General features: G+C 31.1%; 1 protein-coding gene across 3 annotated transcripts in view; it reads right to left on the bottom strand.

Annotated features, from left to right (window-relative positions):
• Positions 1-23,835, bottom strand: part of mthl1 (adhesion G-protein coupled receptor methuselah-like 1) — a 121,345-nt gene extending 97,510 nt beyond the window's left edge. For 2 of the 3 annotated variants that reach the window (XM_088196425.1, XM_088196424.1), the window contains exons 1-2: positions 22,542-23,835; positions 2,000-2,078 (exon numbers count right to left, since the gene is read on the bottom strand). In XM_088196425.1, the coding sequence (XP_088052551.1) occupies positions 2,000-2,078; positions 22,542-23,634 (1,172 nt within the window). In that variant the 5' untranslated portion in view covers positions 23,635-23,835. Of the gene's footprint in view, positions 1-1,916; positions 2,079-22,541 lie in introns of all 3 variants that reach the window. The other variant, XR_015811258.1, reaches the window with a different exon arrangement.
• Between the last annotated feature and the right edge of the window lie 2,503 nt (positions 23,836-26,338).

Raw genomic sequence — 26,338 nt, 5'->3', positions numbered from 1 at the left:
TTATTTAATTACATATTCTTCGGCTATGGTTTAGCAGTAAAATCGGCATTCCATCTTGGCATGTATTATCACAGGAAGCACACTTGTGGTGTATCTAAATAGAGCAATTGGAAAAACCACAAAACGCGTGGCGCCAGCTATTGTTGCCACATGAAATTTGTGACTCATTTCAGTTTAATTTATTTTGTGGATTTTGGAACGCACCGAAAAGAAGTGAAATCGAGATGACTATCTCTCACTATTAATGTATGTACATATATGTACGTGTGAGTATAGAGCAGCTGGAGTTTCGCACGTTGCAACTGCTAAGATTGGCGGAGAGGATAGCGAGCAGTGTTTCTCAAAGTGTTTCGCAACGAGAGGTCGACGATCAAAGACTTGGAATTGATCGCTTCAGTCACGCAACATTCCCGACAGTCGGGTTCCTGCTCCTGTCATCTTATGCTTCTTTTTATAAAGCTTTGAATAGCGCCAATTACGAAATTGCACAGGACGATGGACTGTATAAATCATGCAGAGAGAGCACAAGCACGTTTAAATATAAATATACTACATCAAGTTGATGCAGTTAAATTTATATTCAACTAGTACTTTTAAATCAAAGTTTAAGAACCTGTGCACATTTTTTAAATAATATAAATAAAATACTTTGATAAGAAAGTTCGCTAAAAATCTATATCGATATTTAATTTGGGAATCGATCGAACAAATGTTATTATAAAATAAGGAATAGTTGATTATGTGCTTGTTTGCGAACAGCTTTGACACATAGTGAACGGGTTTAATTCGAGCAATTACGCTGGATTATTTTTATAACATATTTTTTTACTTCATACTTTATTCTAATTAACAACAGACGATTATCAATAAACAAATTAAAATATGTATTTATAAATATTTGCATTATATATATAAATATTAAATTCTGGAATTCATCGCGAATAGAACTTACGATTCTATATTTCTGCCATGTTCACAAACTGAAAATTCAAGACAATGGCAGGAGTATCACTGTCGAAATATAGAATCATATGTTCTTGAATTTAAATGATATATGTAATATATTTGTACATATTATTCGAAATAGCTGGGAATGAGGTCATTGAATTATTGAAAGAATATGAGCACGGAGTGACATCACCTGCTCAATAGTGCAATGATGATTTTATTAAATGTACAGATAATTTAATTAAAACAGGAAATACACTCATTGATAAATTGCGGTAACCATTTAAGTTCCTATTATATCATGAAAGAACTGCATTTGTAAATAATGATATTAACGTTTATAATTATTCAGAACATATGTATGTACATATGCACATTAAAAGATAAAGCTAAATATAAACTATATTCCAATAAATAAACATTTCTTTTAGATCTATTTAATTATTTTCGCAACCATCAAAAACCAGACGCAATTTGATACGTCTTAACCCTTTCACCGCCAGACGTTTCCTCGGTAAAATCGGCCAAAACAAACACCACAAAATCTTTTTGATCCCATTTAGTTTATTTGCTGAGCGTTGTTTTAGCAAAATAGACCGTATTTCCGATCGTTAAAATTACTGTAGACAAATAACCGGACGCCATAAAGCCGCAAATAGCTTTGAGAACCACTGAACCAAGTAACGATCAAATGAGCTCGATTCCAGACATATAAGATTATGATAATGATATAAGCATATAAATGAAAAGCATAAGCGGGATGGACGTTTGTTTATTTTTTGTTTCGTAAGATAACTAATTTTCATGACTGATTTGTTAATTTGGTAAGGGAAATAAATATATAATTAATTGCACTATAAATTTGATATTTTGCGGAAACTATTAAAACTGCAATTAATTCACACGCATTTGGTACAAGATGTTACCTTTCAGGGGGGGTAATTAAAATGTCAAAGAAAGCAAAACACTATGGGATCTTGGTAAAGATGGGATTAAAAAGTAGGATTGACTTATTACTATTTATAATTATAAATGTATGGTTAAAACTCACCGGAAAGTCCACCAAATGTTGAAGCACATCGTGTTGAGCCAGAAGAAAGCGGCCAAGAAGAAGAAGTGGATTGTCACGGCTGAAAATGTAAAAAAGCATATTGTTAATAAGATAAAAACACAGATTCTCACGTTTCGATTTTATCTTTGCGAAAATTCGAAGAAGAACGTCGGCAGCCAACAACAACAAGAGACGACAAAAGATACCCATCAAATCGGATTATATCTACAAAGACGCGACGGTAAAATGTTGAGAGCGACTGAAAATAGAACGGGGAAGATACAATGGAATATGTTTTATTCGGTGAATCTGGTATAGAAAAAAACTGGTTCAGCTGCATGATGCTGTTGAGAATGCGAAAGACTTTTGTCGTCTTAACCCTTTTAGTGGAAGTGAATATTTATATTCTCGACATTATTATCAATTAAAAATCTAATCAATTAAAAAAAGCACTAGACACATTATATGAAAACCGCAAATATTACAATGTGCATTATATGATAATGATGTAAATATTTACTGACCTAACCGCTATCAAATGACATAATAATTATTATTCATAACAAGTAATAAATCGAAATCGTTTAAAACGCATTAATAATAGTACGCGGAAGAAACGTGCTTAGTCATTTTAAGACACTATATTAAAGGCCAATTCATATTTACATTCAAAAATCTGATCAACACTATAAAACATTTTTTGTCGTATTTTTTATGAGTAAAAAATGTTTTATCAAACATAATTTTTAATTAAAAACTTCTGCAATTGTGAAGTTTTTGAAGTTTTCTGAAAAAAGAACTGCAAAAACATAATTTAAAGAAAACATATTCGCAGAAGTTTATACATGAAAATTATATTTTTACAAGCAAGATAAAAATAATTATATGATCAGTATTATTTTTCATTTTTATCAGTGATTTAATCAAACGGTCAGTAGTTTAAAAAATAGGTAATTAAGTCAATTGCTAACATGTCAGTAAGTATATTAAACGGTCAGTTTTTATATTGAATTGTCAGTATGTTTGTGAAGTTTTTTTGTATAATTATTCGCCCCATTATATGAATATGCAAATAATCGAATACTCGTTTATACTATTTCTTTTAAAGATCAAAAATCTTAGAATGAAACAATTTGTATAATTAAGCAAAAAAAGTAGTCGTTTGATCTCTCAATATACCCGAGTGACTAGTGCCGCTCCATAATCCATGGTCATTTATGCGCCTTTATTTTGTTTCGAAATACGACACAATGAGACGCTTCATCTAAAAAAGACTTTTACGTCTTCGTAAAACAGTTGTGAACGGAATATTTATCAGCGGTGTCTACTATGACCGAAATCGCAGAATTCGTGCGTTGGACTTAACAAAATATTATCGTTTGACGCTTATCTCGAAAACAGGTGTGCGTCGCAAATTTTTGTGAAGCTCGCGTATTTGTTGTTCCAAGACGCAATTTCAGTTCAATTACGGTCACGGTTAATTTATTTCTAGTTATTTAATCCGCATAAAATAAATGCCGATATGGATCTGAATCAAATTCAGCTATCGTTTATACAATAAATTCTATAAAATTATGTATTAAAAATGGTTTATCAATTTTATTGAATTAATTAAATCGATGTTGATCTTAATTCTGGTGATTTGAAACAGCTGAAATAAGCATAATATATTCTAGAGTACCACAGGGTTCTAGTCTGGGTCCTTTGACTTTATATTGACGACATATATGCGGCAATCTGAATGACCTGAAACTAAGGATCACATCACTAACATCTAATCCATGCAGAAATGAGATGGTTATTGAGAAGAAGAGTTTTGGCACGTCTGTTTGAACTGTATGGCAGTTTCTGCAAGAGCTGAAACCTTGTCTAGTAGAGCCTTTGTTGAATGAAGAATAGATGTAAATGGCGGATCATATTTAACCTTTTGAACGAAGTTAATATTTCTCTTTAGGGGTCTAGTACGAATATTTTTACACTAAGAAATAAATGGATGCGTTCATAAAAAGCTGTTTTTTGAGATAATCGCGCACAAAAGGAAGATATGGAAATGTTTCCACTTTGGGATAATATTTTAATGCTATTGATATCAAACAGAAACATTTAAAAGCAAACGAAAATCCTCGTAATTTTTTAAATATATTAAATGACGCGTACTTGATCCTCGTAAGAAAGAAAAGTTGATCAAGTTGACTTTTGATGTCATTCTGGTCCAGACATAAAATGAAATCATTGCAGTAGCGTAGCTAGGGGGTCGAGATGGGGCGGACCGCCTCAGGCGACACTTGCTTGGGGGCGGAATTTTCGCGATGGAAGGACCGTTCAAGTGATTCTTAAACTGAATGCGCTATAAAATATATATCAAAAGCCTTCGAAAAAAGAGAGCCTTCGAAACAATAGACAGAGAAATAATGTTGAAGAAATTGGAGAGTATAGGTATAAGTGATATAGTTTTGAGATGGTTTAATAATTACTTATATAAAAGAAAACAAAAAGTTAAGATAAATAATGTATGTTCTGAAGAGAGGTTAGTGTATTATGGAGTACCACAAGGGTCTAAATTGGGACCATTGTTGTTTGTTTTATATATGAATGATATAGTTAATAACGTAAGAAAATGTAAAGTTCATCTATTTGCGGATGACACATTGATCTATTGCATGGGTGATAACATTGAAGAAGTTGTGAGTAATTTGAATGATGAATTAGGTGTGTTAGAGATATGGTTAAAGAATAATGTACTTAAATTAAATGAGAATAAAACTAAATGTATGTTTATTAATTATAAAAATGTGTTAGATGATAGTACCAAAATAGTAATAAATAACTCTAATATAGAAATAGTGGATAATATAAAATATTTAGGAGTAATTGTTGATACAAAATTAAACTTTAAAGAACATTGTAATTACATATTAAAAAAAATTAGTAGAAAAATAGGTTTATTATCTAGATTAAGAAATATATTAAGTATAAATACAAAAAAATTAATTTACAATAGTATAATATTGCCCCATTTTAATTATTGTGCAACACTATTAAATATGTTGAATAAATTAGATAAACAAATGTTGCAAAAATTACAAAATAGGGCAATGAGAGTAATCTTAAATAAAAATAGATTAACTAATTGTAAAAGTATGATTGATAGATTAGAATGGTTGAATGTTCAAGAAATATTGAGTATGAATGTTTTAGTATTTATATATAAGTTAGAAAATAATATGTTACCACACTATTTTAATAAGTATTTAATAAGAAATAAAGATGTACATAAATATAATACTAGAAATAGAGAAAATTTAAAGATAATTAAGTATAAGAAAACGAGTACGGCTAGGGGAATTATGTACGGAGGTTTTAATTTATATAATAGTCTTCCAAGAGAAATCCGAAACAGCAAAAATATAACGGGTTTTATAAATGGAATAAAAAAACACCTTCGTACATATAGAAATAAAATATTATAATATTAAGTCTTTATTATTGTATATTTTTTCTTTCTGTTATGTATTTTTTATATATTTTTATATATGTTTACTAAATTTGTTAGATGTAAAGATTAGCTATTAAGCTAAATAAATTAATAAAATAAATAAAAAATTAAATATGAGAAAACAATGCACAAGTTGAACAAATGCTGATTTTGTGATTTTGTCATGATAAAAATATTTTTCATATCGGTAAAAGTCGAAGTTACATTAATGTTCCCCCATTGTTTAATATAATAATAATAACATATTTAATCAAACTTGAAAACGTCACATCTTAAAGGGTTAAAAACAAAAATACATTTCTCTCGGAAATGTGTCATTCACGACAGATTTGCAGTCTGTCACATACGAAGTGTAACACAACAATAAAACGTTAAACTCATTCAACCGTTATTGTTCTACTCAAAGACCTGAAAGTTTGTCACATAACCTAATTCAAAAGTAACATATTTCAATTAAAATCTCGTTAAGCAACAATGACATAAATAGTGATATTGTTAAGAACATGATAAAAATATATTTTCTAATACTAATAAAATTGTAAATTTATCGTGTAACATAATATAAATACACTGCGTTTAAAGACTGAATAAATATTTAATGTAACTGTCGCTTATCGCGTACATCGTTTTTGTAATCACACTGTAAACATGATCGTTCACCAATTGACTGTATTTGGTATTTGTTGGTACATATATATTTTTTATGCATAACGGTGTTTTATATTTTGAAGACCCTAGTGACCTTTAGATTCAGACTTTTTTGTGCAATCATTATAGTGATTTCATTACGAATAGAGCTCGAAGCTGATTATGGTCATTTCCAGGCCGTTAACATACGAAATAGCAATTTTATATTGAGGGATTGAGCAATTGAAATACTCGATATAAAATAATGTATAAAGTCATTCAGTTTGATTATCAAACATATATTAATTAACAGTGACGTACAAAATAAATATATTTTACTAACTCGATAATATATTTAATACAATGGAAAGCGCATATAAATCGTATTAATTCTCAAAATAATTGCGGACATTCAGACAGCGTAAAATCATAAAATTACTGACAATGTGTGTACATAGTTATAAAAAAACACATTTCATACATCTACAGCAATTGTAATAATAAACAGTAATTTGGCAGAATCATATTTATTATATTATGCTGCCATTATTCAGACTACATACTGAATAAACAATAACAATAATATGCTGCTTGTACTATATTATAATAGAGATTTAATCTCGTGACTTTCGATTGGTATAATACATTACGCATATTTATTAAAATATTTAATTTAATCGGCAAAATCCCCTCAAATAATTCTTTACCATAGAATCGAATAATTCATCGCTGGTTTTGACACTTGAACGACTTTTATCAACCCCCAATATTAAAAAGTAGGGGAAGGGAAATCAGGAAGTGACTAAAATGTTCGAAGGGACGAATCCCTAGCAATAGCGTCGCAACACACGACGAAACCCTAAACAGTTTTGCATTTAATTTATGTCCGAGGGGCGATTAGGTTTTGTGTTACGCAATAGTTTTATTTAATAACGCGGTGATCAAGAAGTATCTTTAATTACATTTTAATTTAAAAATTTGCATGAAAATGTAATCTATTTGTGCTAATGAGTAGTGGAGAATTTCAAGTACTATTTAATTGAATAATAATACAATATTATGGAATTAATTCCATAATAATAAAATCGTGAGAATTTTGCTTAATTATTATATTTTTTATTTTTCTATATAACTGCATAAATAAAATACATGGAACTTTATCATATGCATTTGTAATGTAATACTGTAGAAAAATGCTTCAAATAAGAGAAATTTAAGAGCTCTTATAGATTAAGGACAGACTGAAATGTCGAACGATTTATAAAAAGTGTAATAAAATAATTCTATACTTATTTGAGGGTTTTCAACCATCTGCGCTATTAGTCACCATAACGACCGCTTGAACAACGTAAAGTGATTTCTACCACAATACAAAGTTTAGACCACACATCACACAACAGTAAAAAGATCTCATTACTACAAAAAAAGATCGTCAACAATTTGAAATATTATATCCGAGATGTTAACCACTCATTATCATCGCCGAAAAAACAACATTGATAATAAATAATCCGATTTACTGTTTTATTACAAAGTCTTTAATGCAACGTCCTTGAACAAAAACGGAAACTTTTTACATTCCAATGTTTTTTAAACGGACCGATGGATGCTGCGACACGCTATCCAGTAAATCTCAACAGTCGCGTGCTCTTCGCCAGGTTAAGCGTGACAAGGTTATCTAACTATGACCATTTTTTATACTTGAACAATCGTGAATGAATAACGCTACTTTGCGTGAGAAAAAAAAACATAGAGCACACTTCCACGAGCCCAGTTACTTTAATTTGGAAATTTCACATATTCTACCCAACGTTCCCTCTAATTTTTCTATTGTGTGTGCGGATCTTCGATGCATCTGTGCAGTGGCGGTGCGATAAATTTACACCCCCCCCCCCCCCATAAATACATACAATTTTTCATTAAAATGTATATTTATTAGTCACAGTGATTTTATATAATAACAACACTAACAAAGATAATTTTTGAAATAAATAAAAAAGAAAAAAAAATATTCATTGATATAATATAATAAATACTAAACTTTTAGAATTTTCTTTTTATTTATATTGAATCTATATATTTGTATGTTGTGTTTTTTTTCAAAATAAACATTTATAAAAATGTAGTTTTTTCACTTTTATTCAAAATTATTCTTATTCAATTTTCAACTACGTAAAAAAATCTTTCTCCGAATTTTGTCGATTTCTATTGTACCTACTTTTTTAAACGGAATAAATATACTAATGGACCGACCCTAGGAGATTTAATGCTCCAAAGCAAAAACACTTGAAAGTAGATAATTAATTTTATGAAAATTGCATAATATTCTTACCCAATCGCTTGGCACTATATCACATTGGGGTTCAGCCAGTCAACTAATTTGTTGCACAATTTAGAACACAATATATATTTTATGAATTAGTGTATTGAAAAGATTATATTATTATTACAAGTGTTTATTATTAATATTATTATTAGTGTATTGAAAATATTATATTATTATACAATGAACATATAAATTATTTATTATTTTTTTTCAATAATTATTTTTTCTCTCTTCTGTCCGTTCTATCGACCCAATATTTATAAACCACATTTAAATCAACATTTTCCCCGGATGAAATGTATGACTTTATTCGTAGTAAACATTCTAAATGTTCTACTTCCATTCTATTTCTTGATCTTGATTTAATTGCATTCATTAAACTAAATCCTCGTTCACATTCAGCGCTTGATGCCTGAAAGGTTCCACAAATATCTAGTAAAACTGATATACAATCAAATTGATCTGGATCACTATGTGCAAAGGTTAATAAATCGGCAAATGTTTGAATCGAACCAGTCTTCACTTTCTCGGCAACTATAAATTTAAGATTACAATATTGTTTATGCATATTTTCGATTGTATCTTTGTCAGTAATTTGTAATAATTGAGTATATTTAAATATAAGTCTGTCTAATTGATCCTTTCCGTATTCAAACTCTTTAGCTCTTCCTATTGCGGCCTGATCGAAAGCACGCCACTCCAATAATTCTTCTTCTGGAAATCGCATTTCTAGATGATCACAGAGCAATTGGATGAATCTCAAAATCGCGGTTAAATTTATATCGCTGCTATTTAATGATAATATATTTTTCACATCTTTGCTCCAATGAACTACTTCACTTAAATATTGAGCTCTTAGTTGATTAATTTTAGCTTTTGCAAATTGAGTGGCCTCTATACTTGTTATATTGCTCCTTTGAAAATATTTGCACATTGATGATAGTTCACCCAAAACATCGTTCAAAATCATTATCGAGACGTGAATTTGAGGATCTTTCAGCATTTTCAAGCAATATTTGTTGATTGGGTCATTATACTTGTCCACTTGTTCTGTGCAATAATCTATTAAGACATTATAATTACGCACAAAAGCGCTAACTGCGAAATGCCTCGATAGCCACCTAACTTCATTAATTGGTCGAAATGAAACAACATCACTTTCCATAAATTTAGATAATTCTTCAAATTGGCCTTTTTTAACAGATGACCTGCTGAACATTGTATAGGTTGTTTTTAATAAAGTTTCAATATCCTGCATTATTGAAACTTGTTTCCAGGCATCATCGATTCCTAAATCCTCTCTGTGAGCTACGCAATGTTGTTCTGTTAAGTGGTTTATTTCCCGCTTCAACATAGCTGCTACTCCATTCTTTTTTCCAAGCATTACTGCAGCTCCGTCTGATGTAAACATAACCATATTTTGTATATTTATTTCATTGTCACTATAAAATTTCTTTAGGGCTGAAAAAATGCTATTGCTATCACAAGAACACAATTTTATTATTCCCGCAAAAATAGTATTGTAATTCATCCCATATCGATATTTGACGTACAAAATTAGTATTTTTTGTACAGATATATCCGTACTTTCATCAACAATTAATGTATGAAACCGAGACTTTCGAAATTCGTCAAAATATTCCTTTTTAATGACTGCATTAATGCATTCGACAAATTCAAACCCATAATTTTTACTTCGCCAGCTTTCGGGAATATCTGTGTATTTAGATACATGATTATGAATGTCTTGTACAGAGCACATAGAAGCGTTTATTTTTATTGCCAAAAGAACATTATCGATTAAAACTTTGACTAGATCGCAACTAGATTTTTTGCGCTCAGTGATCTCAATCCTATTCTTCCGTTCTTCAGGTGTTTCAGTCATTATTTTCAAAAGTCTACCTGTTTTCAAATTGTTCAATTTTGTAATAGCATCCCGGTGTGCTTTATGACTTAGATGTCTTTTTAAAAGAAACAGCCTCCATTCAGTCCACTTCTTTCCAGACGTGAATTCTCCTGGCATATTGGCTTCGGAACATATGATGCATTTCACACAATCATACGTCTCGGAATAAACAAATATTTCACCAATTCTTACTTTTTGTAAATGCATTGAAGATGGCATTTTTGTTTCGACGATTTCAGAGAGCCATTCCAGTTTAAATTTATCGCAGGATTTCTTCTTAATGGTCGTATTAGAAATATCACATCCACTCCTTTTCGACATTTTAAGGGGATAAGTTTTATATAATTAATAGGTAAAATTGTACTGTAACTCTGTAAGTAATTTTTCACTTGAATTGTTTGTTACGTAAACTGAACACACCTGTTGTTGTTTATTACAAAAGTTGATTATTAGTTTTGTATTATTTATAATTTAAGTAAAAAAATCACTACTTTTTAGCACGGACACTTTTACTGTTTAATTAAAAAAATATTAAAAGAATTGCGTTGTTTTCACAATAAGGACTGCTATGAGACTGAACTCATTACCGAGTGTAATGTTTCTTGCAAGTTTAAGCATGTCAAAGACTATGAAATGTAGAGTACCTAAACACTAAAATACGATCTTCTTTTCCTATACTTTGGCATGCGATAGAACGGGATGGAATAGTGATCCCGCTCGACTTAAAATTTTGCTTGACCCTCGCAATCCTTCTGAGAAATGATTCGACTCATTTCTCCGAAAGCGTGCGAAAGAATTGTGCCTGTATTGTTTCATGCATTCGAACAAAACTAAAATCTGGCAAAGGAAACTTTCTTTTATAATATTGACTGTGCGGAGGGTAAAACATGTGTGCGGAGACATTTCAGTAGGTGTGCGCGCGCACACGCGCACACCTTACAGGGAACATTGATTCTACCATATCGGAATGGAACATCAAACATTTAAGAACGTGTGACATTTATGCCCAAATAATTAAAAAGCAATTGTATTGCTCTATACAAAATATGATCTGGGAAGAAAAATAGGTTTAGGTTTAAATCTTATATGTACAATACAACTGTTAATTTGGTTAAACAATCATGGAATGACCTCAAAAAAATTAGATTAGCCAATAGTTAGAATTGTATAATTTTAAATTAATTTACCAGAAACTACGTGAAAAGTAGTGTTCTTGAATAAATCAAATCAAATTAGTTAATACGTTTGGATTTGCATTTTGATAATTACATATTTTAAATGCATTAATTTATCCTTAAATAGTAATAAATTTGTTTAAAATATAAATATAAAATTAGTCACAATATAATATCTCTCTAACACTAATTATAAACTCATTTTCTTACATAACACATAAGATAAACAAGCGCCATACTAAACTATGCGTGTTAATCGATTCTTTTGATATGATCTAAATAAGCGATTTTTAAGCTTAAATTTGAAAAGCAGTAAGATGTACTAAAAAATGTTTTTTTCTTCAAAAAAAAAAAAAATGCCGCGAACCGAGAAATTTCATGTTTTTATTTTCTCTTTTGAGAAGCGCTTATTTTTAGAAAGGAAATATTGCTATGTAAATAAGAATGCAGATGATTTTTTTTGACAACTGCGAAATCCAGAGAGCTGGGGGGTGCTTCTTATATTCCAGAATGGCAGGTATCAACCTTACTGATGGAACAGTAAAGGCGGTGGATTATAAAACTATCTCGAATTATTTTTTCACTTCGATGAAAAATAACGTGGGCTTATTAAATTTGGACCCTTTCATCGGGTGAATATACTTGTTTATATTATAAATTTGATCAAAGCAGTGAAGATAGTAAAATTAAAATTAATAATATCATGGACTGCCATTAATCTGATACTATAATTAAGAAAAAAATCGATTGCATAACTCAACGAGCAAACAAAAACTTATAGCAGTGTATTAAAAAGTGCATGTCACGACGAATTAAACCACGAACTCATTGTTGAATCATTGATTAATTCTAAAATAATAATATTTTATGTCATTAATGTTTGTTTTAAAATATTTTAGAATTTATTTTTCCAATACTGCCCCGTATCCTTACACGCACCGTTGCACCCCTCCCGGCAAACATTAAATCATAATACAGACTTTTAAGAGCGCGTGATGATCATGCATTACAATGTTAATGTCCACTGACTTATAAACGCACTCAAAACATATTTGTGTACGTAATAAAATATTTTTAATATAATAACTATATCTTTAGACTATGACAGCTAATTAGTTATATTTACAGGTAGCTTTCCGTTGATTCAGCAGCTGATTATGAAGCAAGTACATAAATAAAACAATTTTTTTACTTAACACTGAGTAAAAAAAATTTTTGGTTAATTTATATAACTGACATGTCTCTCTAGCTTTAAAATTATTTGTAAAAAAAACATAATTCTATTGATCTTAGCATGTGTTGGAGAGGTTTAATAATGACATTTAGAAATTAGCAAAGATCTGCAGAGCACCTTTAATTGCACAATAGCCCTTGAATTTCCTGCATTAGCTTCGAAACTAAACTAAAAAAATACTAATGACCTCAAATCGAATAAGTATTGTTTGTATTATTTATAATTATCGGACGGTCACCTTACGTGAGACCTTGTAACTAGCTTTCACTAAGGGAACGATTTGGAAGTGGAACTAAAACTAATTCGATTCGGTCTTAATTTTCCTCATCTGATATTCGTCAGATAAGGTATTTATTATATAATAAATAATTATTATATATTATAGAATAAATTTGTATTATTCTACTCTGAAAGCATCACTTTTATTCAATCAAAAACAGTCCAATTTCGTGCATATATACTCGGCAGTAACGTTTTTTTGGCAGGTGAAGTTAGACTTTAGTGCAATTGACTTCATTTATATTCATCCAAGCATCCTCGAAGTACATTTAATCACATCAAAAATCACTCAAGGACACGGATCACTCATCACCAATCATCGACGACTACAGCGTACTCTTGATCTTACAATAAATGCTCTTTATGCGTTTAATTGGTTGCAAAATTCACACCACTCGGCCACGGATCCACGAATGCTTTTTAAAGTGTATTATATGTATATGTCTTTGAGCTTCAATTCAAACCATAAAAGGTAAAAAACTCTATAATTGAAGAGTCCTTAGAGGCGTGAGCTCTCATCGCCTCTACTCGACAGTGCTTTATTATTTCTCAGAGAAACGCCAGATTATATCTACACAATCTCGGAGAATAATGGCTGATAATTCGCCGTATCCGAACGAGTTCCTCCTTTATAATAATTGACCTTCAACACGGCTCCGGTGAAGACTTTCGCATAAACCCTTTTCACTAGAAGCAGCTCTGTATCGTGTACCTTATAATAATGAACACTTCCGCCACTTGTCCTCCTCAAAACACCACACGTTGGGAATATACAGTTAGCTGGCAAGAGTTTCCCGATGGTCATGCCTTTGTATCTGCTCTATTTCACACGGAACGAATCTCCCCAGGCCGAGGCGATTACTAGAGCTTCAACTTTAGCAATTAGCGGAATGCTCTCGAGCATTGTTTCAGTCTCGTAGCGCTTGAGTAGCTTTGAAATGCCAAAATAACCAAATGGATTTTTATCTAAAAATTTGTATTAGAAAGCCATCGATGGCCCACTTTGTATGATAAAAACGCGTGATGTATTTAGTATTGGCCAAGAAGAAGTAAACAGTGCGTTAATCACGATTGGGACGTGACTGCACAAAGGCTTTGGATATTCAAGACTAGGTAGGATAGGACGGAACGGCATATAGTCACGTAGTGATTAATATTACCGAGGCGAAAAGTGTGACCTAAAAATGTCGTTTGTCATCGGTAACAGACAAAGTATTGTCGTCATTGATCTATAGATTAAAATTGGTCCTATTATTTTGGTTGTTTTTCAGTTGGTTCAACTTATAATAAAGAACATTGTATGTTTTATTTGAATAAATAAAATAAAATAAAAATATACAACGCTTTAAATAAATACATTTTTGCGCTTTAAAGTGTCTAGTAAATAATAAAAAAAAAAATACTGGAAATTTTATCATCAAAATATATTTGGCATGACATGCCTTTGGACTTCTAAATGTTAATTGATCTAAATTTAAAGTACAGGCGGCCCTCGACTTTCGAACGTTCGACTTTCGCACAATTCGCTATTTCGCACATATAAAAAAAAATTAAGTTAATTTTTTTTTTTTTAAATAAAATAAAATATAAACACGAGTGAGAAACGGAAAAACTTGTGTTGATACGAACAAAAATAAATCAAGGACTCATAAACTTCACACGATTCAAGACACAGATGGAAATTATTAGTCGTTCTGATAGCGGTGAATCTTTTGCTTCAATCGGACGTTCGTATGATACAAACAGGTCTACGATATGTTCAATTTTGCAAAATAAAAATATAATTAAGAAATACGTTCAAAATTGTGGAAAATAAAGATATATTTCCACAATCTTTAAAGATATGTTTCCAAAAAAACACAGCAAAAAAAAAACATTGATGAAATGGAAAATCTTTGTCATCGTGGATCGATGACCAACATCAAAAAGATGTCCCTCTGAGTATTTCAATTATTCAAGCAAAAGCTCTTAGTTTGCACAAAGATTGGAAGGATAGATTAAAAAAAGATTTTACCGCAGTTTTTCAAGCAAGTAACGGTTGATTTTACAATTTTAAAATGAGGTATTCTTTTCACAATATTAAATTTACTGGAGAATCGGCTGATGCGGATAAAGATGCTGCAAAAGAATTTATTTCCTAATTATCCAAAATTATTGAAGATTGAGAATATTCCTCTAGCGAAATGTTTAATGTAGATTGGGACAGGTTTATTTTGGAAAACTCTTTAACAATGAAAAATATGAATGAAGCCTTCACGCACCTTGACAAATTTTTAAATATTGTGGAAGATTGTGATCCCAATGAAGAACGCATATCTCAAGTGCGTTGGGCGATCAATAAAAACATAGCATGTTATAAAATACTATATGATGAAAAGAAAAAGAATAGTGGAAAACAGTTAACTCTTGATAACTTTTCAAAGGAAACACCCGCAAACCCCACTTAAACGTGTCTCTTAAACGCCTCTTAAACATCTTATATTTACTTGATAAATAAATATTTTAAAATGCACACAATTTCAATTTTTTTTACTTCCCTCGACTTTCGTACACTCAACATTCGCACACTTTTTCAGGAACCAATTATGTTCGAAAGTCGAGGGCCGCCTGTAAAGATAATTCTCCTATAATATCTATCATTAATGTAAAATCTTTAATGAAGTTTCTACTCTTCAAATGTTTATATAGTGTAGGGTAAGCCCTTCACACGGCTTATTAAGGTAACATATAGATAGAAGTATTTTTGAGTAACTAATGAAATAAAATACTGGAAATTTTACCAGCAAATCATTTAAAATGGCTTATATGTCTTTGGACTGAAATTGCAAAACCATTTTGGGCATGACATACATGTATGCTAACTTTTGGGAGCCACTGCTATTGTAATTCTATTCAAAACACATCTGTTCTCTACGATATGATTGAATTAAATAATTTATTATTGACAATTTAAGTTGTCGTAGCTGATATTTCAAGGTAATATATATAGATACATATATGAGACAATTTATGATCCAGAACGCAAATCTAAAATTTAATATTACATCAATTTAGATATTGTAAATATTTATATTAAAAATATAAGCATAAGATGTTCTAAAATAATAACGCAGTATTCCAATCTATAAGCAAAATTAATTCTGTACACACACAAGATTCACAAATAGGTTTGTTTACCGATATTTCAATAAAACACAATCGGCTATTGTGTACAGATTTTCTGGGAATATGTTATTATCTGGTACTTTTCGTTCGCTTCAGTTTTACATTGTTTCGTTTAAAAACTAAACCATATGTTATGTTATAAGCTAAATACATGCTATTAATTTACTTAAATGATAGATGAATCCAAAACGTAATTTTACATGTAAATCAGGTCTAAAAACTGTAATTAGGTTTAAATAATGCACATGCTAGCAAAAATAATTCCATACATAACTAGATATGTATGGAATTATTAAAAATAATTCCATACGCTCGGGATAAGGATGCCGGTTTGTTATTGTGTGCGTATGAGAGGAAGAAGCGATGTAGCGTGTACTTCGTTGTCTCGCTTTCTCTTTTAAGGACAGTCGCTGATTCGTCAACGCTGGTATTCGTCATTAAAGTGCAGTGTGGCACAGAAGTTCGATCTTCTCTATTGGTTTAAAACCCAGATATGCCCACTGTCCCATGGGTAGGTCACTAAACTCGTGCCACTGTTTTTTATTTATAAATGAGATTTTAAGAGAACAAAATTTCTTGGGCATATCTGGGTTAATTGATATCAAGGTTTCAAATATACACTGTAAGTTATTCGTGAATTAAAATATTTTAATTCTTTTTTCATTAATCCGTACGTTGTTGGTTTTTTTACACTATTCTCTGTAAGGCTTAAAAAAGTTTTTATTCTTATCGTTGCGCCAATGATAATTTTTTAATTTATTCAACGGATTCTAATGATTTAATAGAGTCATCGAGCCATTAAACAACCGGCGAATAATTTCTTTACCCATTTTACATATTTTTGCTTTTGAAGAATAGCTAAAGACTTCATTATTTTTTTGACTAGTGAAAGATTTTGAATTTTGCAAATATTTAATTAATGACATCAATGTCTGGTTTCTTCGATTATATAATATATTTTTAATTGTCCGTTGAAATTTTCAACTTAGCTCAGATGTATCATATGTGTGTTAAATAAACATATATTTTCTTTTAAAATTAAAAAAAATAATATTCTGAGCGAAATTGTTTTGAGCCACACAGTTCACGCACACAATAACAAACCGGAATCCTTATCCCGAGCGTACTCTAACATAAAAAACATATTATTTTATAAACAAACACTAATGATTTTGTAGCATTAATGTCAAAGATAAGGTAACTCGATTAATACAGTATCATTATTATTTTATTAAATAGCATTTAGGCTTTAGACCTAGGGCAGCGAAATCAAAGTTGTGGTCGGAAAAAGATAGTGTCACTTTCAACAGCGCGCGTAACCACATATCTTACATTACGGTCCGTTCACGCGTTTTCGCGTGACAGCTACATTTTGTGGTCTGTCCGTTCACGCATTTTTGAGCGCTTAAAATAATGTAACTCAAGCCTAAAAAACGATCGGGCGAACGCAATAAAAATTTAATTTTTTTCTAGAGATTATAAATTCTCCTTTTTTCAAAACATAGAAATATGTAAATATTAAATTATGCGAAAATAGAGGACCGTAATGTGTTTACCTTAACCGGCATATAACTTGGTCTAAATTTATCTCATGCCACTGAGATTACTTGAGAGAATGGGAAGTTTTTTCTTACCGCGTTTATCGAGGTGTAAGTGTATAATTAATTAAAGAAATCGCAATAACAAAAAATAAGCATTATTTTATATTGAAAAAATCAAATATATGCAATTTAAATGTAGAGCCCAAAACTGAGTACCTGAGTACTATGTGAATAATAAATAAAAATATAACAACGAGGGATACTTCGCTTCGCTGGGATTATAGATAATGTATCGAATCGTCAATAAATTATTTAAGTGACCAGCGCTCCGTATAACAAAGCCGAGCATGCTTGATGACTTAATGTAGCTAATAACTAGTGACAGGTGACGGTACCCTAAGAATAACCTCAGCAATACCCCACATGTAACAATATCATGATGTTCATAGACAACTGTGAAAACGAAATATTCCACGGTGTTGTTCATCATCATCATCATCATTTTTTTATCTTAATACACATCAACCCAACAAAAAACATAATATATGAGATGACCAACAACAATACAAAAAGGTTGGAATGCTAAGAATGCGTCCGTTCGTGATCTCTAGAAATAATCGAGATTTGGGATGCTGGCTGTTTGGCGGCACACATTTTGGACCACAAGGGAAAGGAGTCTCCTGACCTGGATACGTCACGTGGTAGAATACGAGACAATTCCACGTGGGCGTGTCACCTGCAAACGAAACGAATCTTCCGCAGGTAAAAGGTTGAGTAAATTGTGTGTGAGATGAGAGAGGAGAATGTCTTGACGATGTGCGAATTCCGAACGGAATTGGTACCGACACGGTTTAAGGTCGTTTTTTATCGAGTGGCCGACTTTCAAAATCGCGTTCGATTTCATTAAGTAACAAGAGTAGTGTTTGCTATGAGAAAGGATAAATAAAAGACTTACATATATTTAATTGGTCAGTATTATTTTACTGTAATGGTCGGTATAAATAGATTTTTGATCCGCATACATAGCTTTATTAGTCGGTATATGTAAATATTATGTTTGGTCAGTATATCTATTAAATTTGATCAAAAAATTCATTAATTTAATAGTAGTTTAAGAACTACAATTAGTTACAGAACTTTTTAGTGAGTTAGGTTTGGGTTTGAACAGCAAATGGACGTTTCGCAACTGTTACAGTGAACATCGCTTTTTTACACGTATATAGATTAGAGCAACATATAATTTAAAATAACTTATTAATCATCATATATTGTATGACGCTCCTTTCGCATTAAATGCTAATTATTTAGTTTTAATTACGGATCATTTTATTTAAATACTGATTATTTGTTGGTAATGAATATGTATTATTATATTGATCATCTCATCTGCCAAAATTTAAGATTAAAATATAGATCATAAAAATATACTAGGAATTGCAATACCGGTATTGGGGCAAAAATCGACCTTCCATACTACCGGTATTACAAAAGGAAATACTAGTAGTACTGATTTTTTTTCAAATCTGTGCATCTCCGCGGCTAAGAACTACGAAAATAAGATTCCCATATTACTTTGAAGCAGAAGATATTAAAGTAAAATAATATTATGCAGTAATTACATATTTTTAAAATTTATTTAATGCTTAACATTAATTAAAATATATAAATATACGAGAGATAAATCTTTCGGAAATAAATATTATTGAATAAGATATTATGAAATAAATATTTATTATGCAATAATTAAAATAAAAATATATAAATAAATTATATAAAAATCACAATCATCAATAACATAAGTTTTTAGATATATGTTGCATTTTTAACAAACAGATACAATTTTCTACGCACTTTTTTCTCATAAAGTTCCTTCGGATAATCGTAACTGACAAAAAAATAGGAGTAGTATAGGAACATATTTTATTAGAACAAATGTGCTAGTGGTGCTCTGGACTCTGGTATAGAAATTTAGGGGGCATCCAGAAGCGGATAATGAAGGACGATATTTTGTCAAAGATGATATTTTCCTAGACTTATTGTTCCAAAGGATGTAAAATCGCCGCCTAAATTTTCAAAAATATTTTTTTCGATAATTTCATAAATGATTTGTATTGGTACTAGTAAAAAACACAACAAAGGATCAGCGTAAAAAGTATTTTTAGAAGTACACGAATGTAAGGAAGATTGTAACGCTTTTTATTGTTAGAAAAAGGAAATATACATAAATAGTCAGATAGATAATTGGTCATAAATGTCGGCAATTGAAGTCGAAATAAACTTGCTTGTTTATTATATTTAAAAAATATGAAAACGACAATATTTAATATATTTTTTAACAATATCTTTAAAAAAAATTCGCAAAATTCGCAAGCATGTATTTACATTCAATAATACAAAACAGCATAAAAAAGCATACAGTTCGACTCTGAATGAATGGACATCAATCAGAATATCCAACTAAACAACGTTTAAAAATATTAAGTCTGAGGGGGGCAGTTGGGGGCATTTTCCTTTCCCTTGAATTTGGCCAGAAAAATGCATGTCATTTAATTAAATACTATGAATCTTAATAAAATCCAAATATTAAAAGCTGAAATGACGTGTTCCTGCTTCTAAACCAGATTCTTGGGTTATCTCTCAAAGAAAATCTAAAAAAACGGACCGAAAATATTTTTAAAATTATGTCATTTCAGTATACATTTTCATCAGTAGATATATATTTTTACCAGTAAAAATATCATTCATCTGGCAGGTGCTAGTAAAATTATATGATTTCAATTTTTCTATACGCAGTAATAAATACATTTACGTACTTATCATTATTTATTTAAATGCAATGCATAAATATTACAGTGAATGTGTATTTTCACTATTGAAGTTCAAATACATTTTAACCAGTAGATATCTATTTATACTACTCTATTTGCGTTAACACAGTCAGTTCGAGAGTTATCCATTTCATCATTATTCATAATTTAGAAAGAGATAGCTCTTGAACTGACTGTGTTAACGCAAATAGAGTAAAGTTAAAATATAATTTATATGCTATTCTAAAATGTATATTAAACTCGATTTGAGAGTTGCAAAATATCCATTTACTGTTCAAACCAAAACCTTGACAAGTTCTAAAACTAATTTTAGTTTAAGAAATTTCATTGAGTCAGTATGAGTATATTCAAACTGAATTTTGGTCAATAGGAGGGCGCAAAAAGAATTATCACTTCTCAGAAGTCAAAAATTCACGTCAAAAGCAATAAAACCGTGTTTCCACTGATGATTTTATTGCTTTTGAATTTGAAATTTTATTTCTAAGCAAGGATCCCTTTAAATTTAGCCAGAAAAATGCATGTCTTTTGCCCTTCCCTTAATAGTAATAAAAAAACGATTCAATAAAAAATTAAAGAGTACGTAAATATACATAACAAAAAAATGTATATTAATTTTATAAAAAATATTGAGAGCTCCTGAATTAATATAAAAAAATAGCACAAAAGCCGAAAAATATGTAAAATAAATTGAAATTGAATATTGAAAAGTTGTCAAAATAAAATATTAAAACACTAATACAAAAATGTAGTAAATAAATCAAAGCAATTACACGTTGAGAAATACTCATTTTTTTATATAATTTACTACAAATGCAATATAAATAATAAGAAATAAATGACAAAAAAATACGTAAAATTAACTCACGCCCAGGTGTATACTAACAAATTAACAAATGTGTTTAAATTAACTCATTACTCAAAGGGTTCTGACCAAATAAATTCAAGCCGAAATAGGTGGTTAAGATTTACAAAAAAATCTGATTTAATATAAATAGAGATAACATTATTCTATTATTATTATTATTATTACTAACTACACAAAATCGAGAATCATTAGCCTTTAATTTAAATAATGCATTTATAAATTATCACTTTTAAGGCTGAATTTTGGGCTCTGTAGTAAAAAGTAAAAATGTTTGTAATAAAATCGTTACAGAAGATTTTCTTGCAGAAGACAAAATTAAATATTCTGTTATTGTAGTGCTATTAATTAAAATTATATATAATATAGAATATGATATAGTATTTTCATCATTTATATAGCTAATATTAATATTTTAATTTTATGGCATTATGGTTATCATTTTTTATAACAACGATTTAATTTATATTTAAAATTATGCGCTAATTTTAAAATCAGTTATTAGTATTTATAATATATTATTTTAATTTCATTTTAGATTTAATTTCACTAGATGAGGTGACAAGATTTTGAAAATATCAAAGGAGGACACTAGCAATAAAAAAGATCATTTGAGATTTTTTTGTTTGACTAGGACAAAAAAAGGTCATTTCGAAAATTTTGTTCAAAGATCATCTTTGAAAATTTTTTGAGGAGAAGAAATTGCTACGTCACACAAAAAATATATATTTTTGGAAATTTTCGTTCTAGTGCAAAATTTTGAGCAGGGCGTCTGCTCACTTTAGTATAAAGAGCTACATTTAATAAAAATTATACATACACACGTTCGTAAATCACAATTGCATAATACCCAGTGAACACAAAACAAAATTTGCATATGCTGATTGGTCGTTTTCGCCAAAGTAACGGTAAAATGATTCAACGAATACCGTGACATGTAGCAACATGAATGAATTATCTAAAATAGTAGGGTAGTCCCATAGGATAATATTTCGTATGTCATTCGATCGAAATAAACAGACGTGAGTCACAATGGCGCAATCGAATCTGTGCAAGGTGAGCAGACTGTATGACCCACAATTACATTTAATAAATAAACTCACCTATGAAAATGCAGGCAGTTCCGTCGATGTTCTTCCCGGCCAGTTGAGTGATAGCCAGCATGAGATCACCGACCAACAAGCAGGCTATGTAGTGCATTTGACACCTCCAGTGTAGCGCGTGATGAGTGCTCCTGAGCAAAATAGCCGCCCCTAGGGTGGCCAGAAGGAATATGGTAGAAGTGAGCAACCCCAGTGGGTAAAGGGTCAATCTCAAATCGCTCCCGTCTATGTGGTCGCTGGGTACTTGACTAGGCACACTTTCGGAGCAAGCGAACACGCAGGCCTCCCCTTGTTCTGTGACTATTTCCAAGCAGAAGTTATCATTGCCCAATCGCACCGCAGCGTTACTGACTTGTAAATATCCTTCAGAATCGAGAGCTGCTTCTTTTAGAGTGCCGGCTATCACCATGCCGCTGGTTTCGGCGGCGCATGCAGGAAATCCATTCACGAATTGTACTATCGAGGTGTCGTTATCGGAATCTCTGATTAATTTGATGGTATCAGGTGTAAAAGGCTCTCCGATCCATCCTGCGATGCAAGATCCAGCCTTTTCGCTATAAGCACCCGCTTCCCCGCAACATTTCTTCACCTTGATCTTTTTAATCGATAGCATAGATTGCATCTCGGGGGTTGAGTTTGTAGGCTCTTCTTTCTTCAGACAAGCAATGGCCGCTAACGAAGAATCTACGCAGAACGATTGAGGTGCTAGCATAGTGCGCAAATCGTGCAACCAAAGCGATCCGTTTACAAATAGCGTGAAGTTCGGTTGTGTGGATTTTATTAGGGTGGCGTTGGTATTCGCCGGACATTCCGGACGCGACTCCGTCACCTTCCAGTGCGGCGGTGTAGATCCAGATGGCAAGTAGTTGTGTCTTCTGGGCGCATAGATCAAAGGCACCCACATGGGGGATGCCCCCGGTTCGCAGTAGATGTTGTCATCTTGGATCGTGGACGATGCACTGTCGCTACGCAGTCTTTCCCCAATCCTGCAGCATTTCAAGACGATCACCGGTTGGGGAGTCACTTTGTTGGCGCCAAAACTGGTTTGGGCCAAACACACAATCAACAAAATCGAGCACTTCAAACGTGACATTTCGAAAACTCACATTACAGAAACGTCAAAATTATTGTTACATATGATGCAGAGCGTGTTTATACGTGTGCGAAGGTCGGGTGAAAAAATTGGGATGAACAGGTGGTTTCGAGCCACAGGTAGTTATCGCGAGTAAAGTTGTCAAAAGAGGAGGCGAAAAATCTCCATACGTCCGCACCGACGCGAGTCTCGCGTCCGACTGCCATTACCGGCGTCTTCTTTGAATCTCGCCCCGCGCGGCCCCTTCGCCCCTTTCCCCGAAAGGCCGTCAATTTCACCAATGGGCCGATGCAGCTGCAGTGGCGCTAGAGATGTGACACGCGCTCACCTGGTTACTATCGATTATTATTATGTATATATATAATTTTGTAACAAGCTTATTTTATTTCAATATAAATAAAAACCGACTCAATACGTACGTATCACAATTAAAAATTATTGAGAATCAATTTAAAACTATTATACATTTAAAGGTTCGGTGATAATTGCTTATATGGCAACTGCTCACACAGAACATCACTCACACGGTAAGTTTTTTAATGAAGGTTATTTAATTTCAATGAAGACACAAAGTGGAAAAGAAAAAAAAAGTGATTGAAATAAGATATTAATAAATATTCATTAAATAATTTTATCCGGTTTTACGAAAAAAATTCTAGAAACCTATAGAAAATTTTCAATTAAAAGATAACGAAAAATCGAATTTCTCCCTTGTTAAATCAAAGTAACCTTAACGATCTGGAACATGGCCTAAATTTGTCAAAGCTGCAAGCAGAAATGTTAGGTTCGCGATTGCAACAGTGGAATCTTCTCGACAAGGATACCAAAATTACTCACTTTTGACTTCGGCATCATTTCTTAGTTACTTATTTTGTAATAGAAGACACGCTTTGTTACTGTGGAGATACTGAAGGTCCGTTAACATCTCTTGGTTTGCAACATACTAGTACAGAGTGTAGACTTTTCATCGACTTCTCGAAAGTGAGTTTCAAAGCTGTTTTTATTCACAATGGAAATTCTTAAGCCATGCTGCAAATGAGAAAGAGATGTACAATAACACAAAGTTGCTGTTGACAAAAATTGAGTATGAAAAATACGGATGGAAAATATGTAGCGACTACTCTGTGTGCAAACGGAATAGACGAAATATTGTTGTTTTCTATGTGAGTGGGATAGTAAGGACAGAAAAAATCATTACATCAGGTAGGAGTGGCCTGCCAGAGAGCACCTTATCCCTGGCGCAAAGAATGTTTACTATTTTCTCCTAGTCAAATCTGAAGATATTCTTCTATCATTACACATTAAGTTGGGTTTAATGAATAACATTGTCAACGGCTTGTCTAAAGATGGATATAGGATAAAGTACTTAAAGAAAAAGTTTCATAGGATCAGCGATGCAAAAATTAAAGAGCGAATATTTGTGGGACAAGTTTTGACTGGTCAGAATTTCAATTCAGTGTTTAAGTAGTCAAAAAGTTTTTCGGAAACCATAAAAGCGAAGACTAGCATGCTTTCGGTCCGCAAAGAAATGAGATGTAATATGTCTTTGAAAATCCGCTTTCTACCGTCTCATCTTGATTTCTTCCCTGAAAATTTGGAGAAACAGTACCAAAGAAAATGAAGTTGATCTATGCTAGCTGACTATTGCTGGACGTTGCATACACTTTCAAGATACGTACAAGCGCATATCAGCAGCAAAACTGATATGAAAATTAAGTTAATTTGTATAGTTTTATCATCGAGTACTTGATGAAAAAACCTTACCTCTAGCACATAAAAATCTTGCATTTCGTACAAATGCATATTTAATACTTTTTTGCATATTTAATGCATTTAAACAGAAGGGATAACACATACGTCAAAATTTGTCGATCAGTGTAAGTATATGTACATATATTCTAAAAATAATTATGTACACGACAAAATGAAAATAATACACATTTAAATGAAGGTTAAAAGTTTGTAAATATTAACAAATTGATACAAAATGTTTTTAACATATTGCTATAAATTCTCCTCTATGGTTTTTTTACCTATTTTTAAAACAAATTATATTTTTTATTCAATTAATACGCGATTAACAGTCTGACATTGACTGATTTTATTATTATTGACTAATTATGATTATTTAAAAAAATATCCTAAGTATAATTCAATTTTATTTTTATTGTTAAATAACGCTAGATCAAAAAAATGTTTGAAAAAAGGTAAAATATGAATTTATTTGGAGAATTTGCTTATCATATTAAGAAAATATTGAAAACTTTGAATTATATACAATACAATATAGAAAAGTATAAATTTTGTGGAACAAACTAAATATAAGATTTTCCAAATTTTGCAAATATTATTATTCTTAAAAATATAATTTATATATTTCTTATTCACTCATTTGCCGATTTACTGAGTTTAATTAATTCGTATAATAATTAAAATATAGATTATATAAATATATAATTAATTATTAATTTAATGCACATCCCTAAAGTGGCAAGTCAGCATGAATACAAAAGTAGCATTGCGAATGTAAACAATAGCTTTTATTTTTGAATTACTACACATACGAGTACACGCGTTGTACACAATGTATCCCTACTCATTAATTACGCATAAATAATAAAAGTATGTATTATTTTAAATACACAGTTCTATTGTATTGCATCTTACCATAGCCATAACCATAACGGATTCGATCATTTTTCTC

Source organism: Plectrocnemia conspersa, unplaced genomic scaffold (assembly GCF_051122295.1).
Source record: "Plectrocnemia conspersa isolate PC_06_02 unplaced genomic scaffold, ASM5112229v1 ptg000011l, whole genome shotgun sequence".
Classification (NCBI taxonomy): domain Eukaryota; kingdom Metazoa; phylum Arthropoda; class Insecta; order Trichoptera; family Polycentropodidae; genus Plectrocnemia; species Plectrocnemia conspersa.
This window is presented reverse-complemented; position numbering and strand designations above follow the sequence as displayed.